This window comes from Populus euphratica, unplaced genomic scaffold (genome assembly GCF_000495115.2).
Source record: "Populus euphratica unplaced genomic scaffold, PopEup_1.0 scaffold998.1, whole genome shotgun sequence".
NCBI classification, from domain to species: domain Eukaryota; kingdom Viridiplantae; phylum Streptophyta; class Magnoliopsida; order Malpighiales; family Salicaceae; genus Populus; species Populus euphratica.
The window spans coordinates 58,530-67,310 of record NW_011500850.1 but is presented as its reverse complement, the minus strand read 5'-3'; the positions used below and the strand labels follow the sequence as shown (position 1 = coordinate 67,310).

Here is an 8,781-nt window from a genome sequence, read left to right as displayed (position 1 = left end):
CACCTTAATTGTAGCAAAACCAGACCAGACCGAAATGAAGCATTGCCTTCTCATGAATGTTATGCCTCTTGGAAATCTTACCCTTCAGAGCAAACACAACACTTTCACGAGGAACATACCCTTTCAGCTCTCTATAACTTCTGGAGCTTCATTGAAACTCCGCAAGCTCACAGTTATATTAGCTTCTTTATTTTCTTTTTCTTTTTTTTTAATTACAACGTAAATATGTATTAAGATTAAAAAAAAAAATAACTATACTGGTTAACCAGCAAGTTCAGATACATGTACAAAAACTAAAGAAAATAAAAGGGAACAGACTCCCAATCAGAACCAAACCAGATAGAGCCAGGTTATACATACTTAGGCCAACTATCCGGTAAGCAGAGAATGAGATGCATATATATATATATATATGATGTTCAATAAACGCAAAGAGGGAACATGCTCCCAGCAAAAGATTAGCCATGCAAGGCCAAACATTCCATAGTGAGCAAAGGTTAATGAAGAAACCAAACAAGTATTGCCGGTGTCAAAATTAACCCAACCGCCAGCAAAGGAAACAAAAGCAAGGCTAAAACAAAGAACAACGGCAGAAGGAGCGCTGAGCTATCCAAGGCTGACAAAACCCAGTAACTACACCACACCATGCATGAGGAGCAGCATATCCGCATAAGCAGGACAGAAGACACAGCAGAGAGGATGTGCCACTAATAAAGACAACAGCAAAACAGCTACAAGGGGCATCTAGAGGGCATCCAAACTGGCAAGAGTCCAGGATCCCAAGATAGCTGGCAATACCGAGAGGAGGCAGGACAATATGAAAGTAGCATATTTTCAAACCAAACAGCAAGAAAGAAAGACAGCAACAGACACCATGGCCAAAGGGAAAGAAAGACAGCAGATTCTCTCTCTAGCCGTGACTTAGCAAAGCTGTGAACCAGAGAATGTAGCAGCAGCCCCCGTGAACAAGGAAAGATCAAGATGCAGCAGAGCAGATCACCAGTGCAATAATCTTCCATTAGCAGATAGCCAATTAAAACCAGGGAGGCAGAACCATCAGTTATGACAGCGAAACACTGCAGATAGAGGACATGCCAGTACCATTGCCACATATCCCGCCAGATCACCAGTAAATCAGAGAAGCAAATCAGCTGACTGAGAGCTCTTTCTAGGAAAAATTCGCCAGAAGCTTTCATAGAAACTTGGGCAACAGAGGAAACCTTGTTACAGCAGTGACCAAGCACACAGCTCTGGACATCACAGAGAACAGACAAGATTCATCCTACATTGAGAGAGAAGTGATTTTGTTCATGAAAGTGAAGAATCACGTAGAATATTACTTGCAATTTGCGGAAAATAACATCCACTGGATGACAAGTATTGTCAAAGATCCTCTTGTTCCTCTCCTCCCAAATCAAATAGACGACAATACCTAGAGATACTCTTCTCATTCTAGCTTCAAGGGCCTTTTTTCTTGGGATTAATCCCCTAAGGGCACTGTTCAGAGTGGACACACTCCTTGTTATTCTTAGCTAAGTCTTTATTTTCCCCCATAATAGAGAGGTCTAATGACAAGCAAAGAATAAGTGGTTGTGAGTCTCCTCCTGCCTACAAAACACACACAGAATATCTGGTGGAATAATTCGGAGTCTATCTCTAGTTTTCAGAGAGGTATATTATCTTCTTGATTCAAGGGAAGATGGTCCTTCTTATTAATTGCCCCCTCCATCATCTCCAGAGATATGCTTATTTATCTGTTTTGAATTCTAGAAACACCAAGTAGATTTTCAAATGCATCAACCTGAAAAACTTGTACATGACTATAACACTTTCATAGACAACCCGCCAAAACTTCTGCAGGATAGAATAGACATGTATCATTGTAAAACTTTTTTATATATATGAAGCAAGTACACAAATTTGTTTATTAGATCATATTGAAAACATTACAAGATCATTGTCTGGGTTAGCGCAGTTAATGTTTAATCCCTGACTCTCTTCCAACTCGATGATCTGGTCAGATTTTCAATCATTGGTCATGTTTGTATGATAAAGAAAGTAGGAACGAGTTTTTCAAAAGAACCACCACATTAAGATCACAACTGAGTCAGCTAACAACAAAACAGCGATTCTCCCTTCCCCCAGCCACACGAACACACAAAAAAGGACCAAACTGTTTCTTTTGGATTTTGTTTTACGAAAATGAGACTTAGTTTTATGAAAATGAGACTTACATCCTACAATTCAAAGTTGTTGTCAAACTATAAGCAGGGATTTTAGCTAGCGTTCGCTGCTTCATGAACAATCTAACTCTCTCAACATCTAGCCACAAGCCTCTGCTAGCATATATATTGGATAAAACCACATACACCCCATCATTCCAAGGTTCCAAGTCTAGTAAATGCTTTGCCACCCACTCTCCCATCTGCACATCTGAATATTTCTCACAGGCGCTCAACAAACACCCCCATATTACCACATTTGCCTTCATTGGCATCCCCTCAACAATCTCCCTAGCTTCTTTCAGCAACCCTGCTCGGCCAAGCAGATCCACCAGGCAACCATAATGCTGCAATCGGGGCATTATTCCATAGTCATTCCTCATCATATCAAAATAATGTCTTCCCTCTTGCACCTGACCACCATGCCCACATGCACTTAGTACCCCAATAAAAGTCACATGGTTAGGCCTCACACCGGCATCTCTCATGCAACTAAAACATTCAATAGCTTCATTGGCTCGCCCATGCATCGCATAACTGACTATCATCGAAGTCCAAGATGACACGTTTCTTTGGTCCATCCTTGAAAATACCATATAAGCCAAGTCCATTCTACCACACTTCCCATACATGTCAATGAGTGAATTCAACATCAACATATCAGGTTTTACAAAACTTTTGGCCTGAAAAACATACTTGTGCAATTGAAGGGCCAAATGCAAATCCCCTAATATCCCACAAGCTGAAGTCACACTAACCATGGTCACATCATCGGGCTTGAACCCGCAACTTCTCATCTCGATAAACATCTCGATTACTTCCTTTGCACGCCCACCTTGACAAAGACCTCCAATAATAGCATTCCAAGAACCCAACTTCCTCTTAAGATTTTCCTCAAACACTTTATATGCATCCCCAAAATCTCCAGATTTTGAGTACAAACTAATGAAACCACTCTCACAATATTCGTTCAACACAAGGCCAAGCCTTATCGCAATGGAATGAAGCTGCCTACCAAGCTCCATAGAAAAACACTGGCATGCGGCTTTCAAGACAATAGGAAGCGTATAATTATCAGGGGAGATACCGGCATGGGACATGGATACATAGATTTGTAGCGCTTTGTTAGGAGCACCAAGTCTAGTATAACATCTTATTAAGTTGTTCCAATGAAATGGGGCAGTGTAAACGTCTAGAACGCGGGTGCGGATAACATGGGCATAAGTTTGGTTCAATTCTTGTAAACTGGTGCAGTTAGATAATTGGGATGCTATAGTTTTAGGTGGTTCTTGGTTTGAATGCTGTGAAGATGGTGGTTGCTTTGTTGGAAACTGAGAGTCAAAAGGCGTGGGATTTGGAGCAAGACTGTAATGGAGATGTTTGAATGCTTGGGGTTTACTAAGGCCGAGTAGGCGACGGTGAAAGAAGTTCACGCACATTTGTCAAGGACGGACCAGGGAAGTGAGAAGAATAAATAAAATAAGCCTTAAAATGAACAATATTTTTATATTTTATTTTAAAAAAATAAACTAAATTATTTTTCTGATGGTCCAATTAATTTTTTTTAGAAGTGAAAAAATACTTAGGTATTATTAATCTGTTTTTTAATGTTAAAGTTTAAATTATATGAGGATTAATTTGATATAATTTAATTGATTTAACAAATTTGAAAATAACTGGAATAATAGATAAAAATATAGTTTGAAAAAAATAAAGATGATATTTATTTTTAAATATTAAAATAAAAATATATTAAATTGACTCGGATCAACTGAGATACTTATCAAATCCATTATTCAGGCTATGAGATCCTAATAACTCTATATTAAACGAATAATTTTTATAATTAAAATCAATTTTTAATCAACTCAATGTTGAATAATAAAATTAAAAATAAATTGAATCAACTCGGATTAACCTATGAAACCTGAGTTATAGAACCGAAATAACCTCATAGAATCAAATCAAAATAAATTATATAACTCAATTCTCAACCAACCTGATGTTAAAGGATGCAATTAAAAAAAAAACATAAAAAATCACTTGAATTAACCGACCAAACCTATGACCCGAGTTATTAAACTAAGATAACCTCAAAAATACAAACCTAAACAAATTAAAAAGTTTAATTCCAAATCAAATCAATATTGAAATATGAGATTGTAAAAATATCAACTAAAAAAAACAAAAAAAACCTCGAGTCAACTGACCTAACTCCAACCCGGGTTATAAGACCATGATCACTATATAAAAATTAAATAAAAAAATAAAGTTTAATTCTCAATCAATCTAATATTGAAAAATTGAATTAAAAAAATAAAAAATTAACTTAAATCAACAAAAATTAATCCATTAAACTCGAATTAAAAAACTGGAATAATGACAGGTACCAAGCTATAAAAATAAGTTAATCTTTCATGTGAGATAAACCACAATTTTGGAATATATTTTTCTGTCCTTTTCTTATTCATTGAAAGAGTTTAAATACATGTAATTTGCAACTACTCTTCCTAAACTTATGACAAACACGCATAACTAAAATTAAATCATGGAAACACAATTAACCAACTTTGCAGGCAAATAGGACTCCATTAACAATAAGATCATGGAAGCAGAAATAACCAACTTTGCAGAGGACTCCACTAACAAATGCCAACTGGACTTCTTTTCTGAATGTTACAGTCCAGGACTCAGTCCAAGTATTTCTGATATGGCCAAGAAACATGCTGAGATCTTCATGGTTTATCATACCCCTTACTTGTACAGGAACCTTGTCCTTAAGGTTCAATTCAGGAAACTTTTCCTGCAATTCGGCTGCATTCTCCCAAGTGGCCTCTTCATTAGGAAGGTGTTTCCATTTGACCAAGCTTTTGGCACAAAATTTCCTCCCTGTTTTGATCCAGCGAGTATCTATGATTACTTCAGGTTTTATGATGATGGCACCATCATCGCTGCGAGGTGGCAAAGTAGGACAACTTGTAATGGATTCACCAATCTTCTTTTTCAACAAAGATACATGGAATACCTGATGGATGTGAGAACCTGCAAGAAGTTGGAGTTGATATGCTACCTTGCCGATGTGTTTTTCAATTGGAAAGGGCCCATAAAACCTATGAGTTAGTTTCTGATATGCTCGTTGGAACGATGTGTGCCGATGATAAGGGTGTAGTTTAAAGAAAACAAGGTTGCCATCATTGAATTGGCTGTCACGTCGGTGTCGGCCAATTCTTTCGTCTAGTTGGAAGCTTAATGTAAGTTGAGCTTAAGCTGTTTGAGAATGTCATTGCGTGATGCCAAGTTTTCGTTGACCTCATTAACAGGAGAAAAGACCAACTGATAGTGTGGAATCATAAGTAAAGGTCGACCACACAGAGCTTGAAAAGGTGACATGCTGGTCAAAGCATGGTAGGCTGTATTATACCAAAATTATGCCTAGAGAAGAAGAGGGTACCATCTCTTTGGTTGCTGGTGAACCAAGCAACGCAAATATTGCTCTACACAACGATTGATGACTTCGGTTTGACCATCCATTCGTGGATGGTATGCGGAGCTCATCTTCAATTGTGTGTCCGACAATTTAAAGAATTCGTGCCAAAAATTGCTTTTAAAAATGGGATAAGGTCGCCGATGATAGAGCTGGGCATGCCATGTAATTTGATCATGCCTTCCATAAATTTCTTTGCTATTATCTTAGTGATAAAAAGATAAGGTAATATTTATAAGTATTAGCATTAATTGAATAAAATATCTAATATAATTATATTAATAATTTATAATATGATTGGAACCTTCTTTGTGCATGGTTTCCCAATTGACTAATAAGAGTTTATACTATACTTGTTTGATATACCATTAGTGGAACCTCTAACCTTGACATTTGTTATTATCACTATTTAATCTTTACGTTAATCTTTCATCTCAACGTTCTCATCAACTTTTTAATTATTATTATTATTAGTAGTAGTAGTATTGTTACTATTGTTGTTGTTATTGTTATTGTTGCATTATTGTTATCTATAATTTATACAATTAACTTTCCTATGGTTCGACCTTGGTCTTGCCAGGTTATTTATAACTTCGATACTCCTGCACCTGGAAGAAAACATCAATATTTTGGTCATGTCAAGTTTTTGATGTCATTGCTAGGGAGGTAAATTCTTGTATAAATTATAATTTTTATTTTATTTTATCTTTTCAGTTTTCTTGTATCTAACTTTGTTTCTTCTTTTTTTTTTGTATCTTTTTCTTTTGTTTCTTCTACTTTTGTTTTCTTTTTTCCTTTTATTCTACTCCTACACGTGCATGAGAGTGTGGTCACGTACATTAAGTAATAAATTTTATAGGGTATCCTCATCATTTTCAAAAAATATGGCTAAAGAAGATAACCAGTCATTTTATAATGAGAATAACCATGCTAGAACACTTAGAGACCACATGAATCCCACAAGAATATGTGCACCCTCATGCATAGTTTTCCCCTCTAATACATCTCATTTTAATTTTAAGTCAAACATTATTCAACTTTTACCTTGTTTTCATGACTTAGATTTGAAAAATCCATACTTGCATTTAAGGGAATTTGAGGAGGTCTGTAACACCTATAATGACTCAAATTGTAGCATGAACACCATTAGATTAAAACTTTTATCTTTTTTATTAAAAGATAAAGCTAAAAAATTGCTATAAAATTTAATATCAGGATCAATTTGTGCTTGCCTTGCCTTCTTTTAAGGAATGTCTCCATGAACAAGCCCATGCTTTAAACAGTTTTCAAAGGGCCAACCACAACCCATACTCCCAAACATACAACCCTGGTTGGAGGAATCACCCAAATTTCAGTTGGAAGAGTGACAATGCACAAACTTCACAACCACCGTTTCAAGCACACCATAATTTCCAAAATTCTTATGGATATGCACCTCCTTATGCTCCACCTCCTAGAAGAAATCTTGAGGAAACATTGCATGCATTCATTGAAAAGCAAGAGACAATCAATACTCAACTTGCTCAAAGCATGACAAATATTAAAGATACTATTACAAAATTGACATCTGCTCTCAGTTTCCAAGAGAAAAGTAAGTTTCCATCTCAACCACAATAAAATCTCAAGGGGCAATACAATGCAAATGTAAGTAGTTCTGAAAGTCATCACATTGATCAAGTTAAATCAGTCACTACTCTTCGCAGTGATAACGTTATTGAAAAACCCACTCTTGAACCTTATGAGAAAGATGATGAGTCAATCTCTAAGGGAAAAGAAGGGGTTGAATCTGAAAATTATTAAGAAAAGACTGATTCTCCGCTAACACATTCATTTCCTGTCAAGCCATGACCAAACAAAGGAAAGTCAATCACAATTCTGAAATTTATGAAATTTTCAAACAGGTAAGGATCAATATACCTTTGCTGGATGCTATTAAACAGGTTCCTTCCTATGCTAAATTTTTGAAAGATCTATGCACTGTGAAGAGGAAACTGAATGTGAAAAAGAAAGCCTTTTTAATTGAATAAGTAATTGCCATTCTTCAGAACAATAATGCTTTGAAATATAAAGACCCTGGTTGTCCTACAATTTCCTGCTTTATTGGAGAGCATAAAATTGAAAGAGCTTTACTTGATCTTGGTGCTAGTGTGAATTTACTTCCATATTCAGTTTTTCAGAGTCTTAATCTAGGTGAGTTAAAACCAACTTCTATATCTCTTTTACTTGCTGATAGATCTGTAAAAGTGCCTAGAGGAATAGTTGAAGATGTGTTAGTACAAGTCGATAAATTCATTTATCTTATGAATTTTATTGTCTTACACACAACCTATTGAAGCATGTAATTCATTTTCTATTATTTTAGGACGTTCATTTCTTAAAACTTCTAATACATTGATTAATTGTAGGGATAGACTAATGAAGCTATCATTTGGAAAGATGACATTGGAGATGAATATTTTCAACATTTGCAAGCAACCTAGAGATGATAATGAATTACAAGAAGTAGATCATATTAAGAAAATAGTTTATGATCAACTTGAATCTACTTTAAGTAAAAATGATTCGGATGAATTTGAAGATTTGTAAATGATTTATTCTCAGGAAGCAATCAAGGATGAAAAAGGCATCAAAAATATTGATGCAGACATTTTGTTAAGAGTGACAATAGATTCAACATCTGACATCATACCAATCAATGATTACTTTTCTAATGAATCCTTATTTTTTCTTAATCAAATACCTTGGTATGATAAAAACATCAATTTTCTTGCTTTAGGAGATTTGTCAGCTCATTGGAGTACCCAAGACAAAGGAAAAGTTTTGAACAAAGTAAAGAACTTTTATTGGGATGGCCCTAACTTATTCAAATATTGTCCTGATCAAATATTTTAAGGATGTATTCCTAACAATGAGGTAAGTAGTATCATTAAACTTTCTCATTTAGAAGCATGTGGGAGTCATTTCTTGTCAAAAAAGATAGTTGTGATAATCTTTCAAAATTTATTGTTTTTGTTGGATTTTTATTATTTTGTGGGTTTTTAAGCTCAGTGAAAATTATTAAAAAGTTGATACTGG

The 8,781-nt window shown here is 35.3% G+C and overlaps 1 protein-coding gene across 3 annotated transcripts; it reads right to left on the bottom strand.

Annotated features, from left to right (window-relative positions):
- Positions 1–263: 263 nt before the first annotated feature.
- On the bottom strand, positions 264–3,700 carry LOC105116583 (Tetratricopeptide repeat (TPR)-like superfamily protein). Of its 3 annotated transcripts, none has more exons than XM_011014000.1 (2): positions 2,235–3,700; positions 264–1,282 (listed from the first exon to the last, which is right to left on the bottom strand). In XM_011014000.1, the coding sequence occupies exons 1-2, from the start codon at positions 3,659–3,661 to the stop codon at positions 1,258–1,260; spliced, it is 1,452 nt and encodes a 483-aa protein (XP_011012302.1). In that variant the 5' UTR covers positions 3,662–3,700; the 3' UTR covers positions 264–1,257. The 3 variants fall into 3 exon arrangements, with proteins under 3 accessions (XP_011012302.1, XP_011012301.1, XP_011012303.1); XM_011013999.1 differs by having other exon boundaries at positions 264–1,250; XM_011014001.1 differs by having other exon boundaries at positions 1,227–1,754.
- Positions 3,701–8,781: the final 5,081 nt, after the last annotated feature.

Coding starts and splice junctions, on each gene's coding strand:
- LOC105116583 (XM_011013999.1), bottom strand. CDS start 3,661: ATGTGCGTGAACTTCTTTCACCGTCGCCTACTCGGCCTTAGTAAACCC. Junction 1,251..2,234: donor ACAACTTTGAATTGTAGGAT/GTAAGTCTCATT, acceptor TGTGATGTCCAG/AGCTGTGTGCTTGGTCACTG.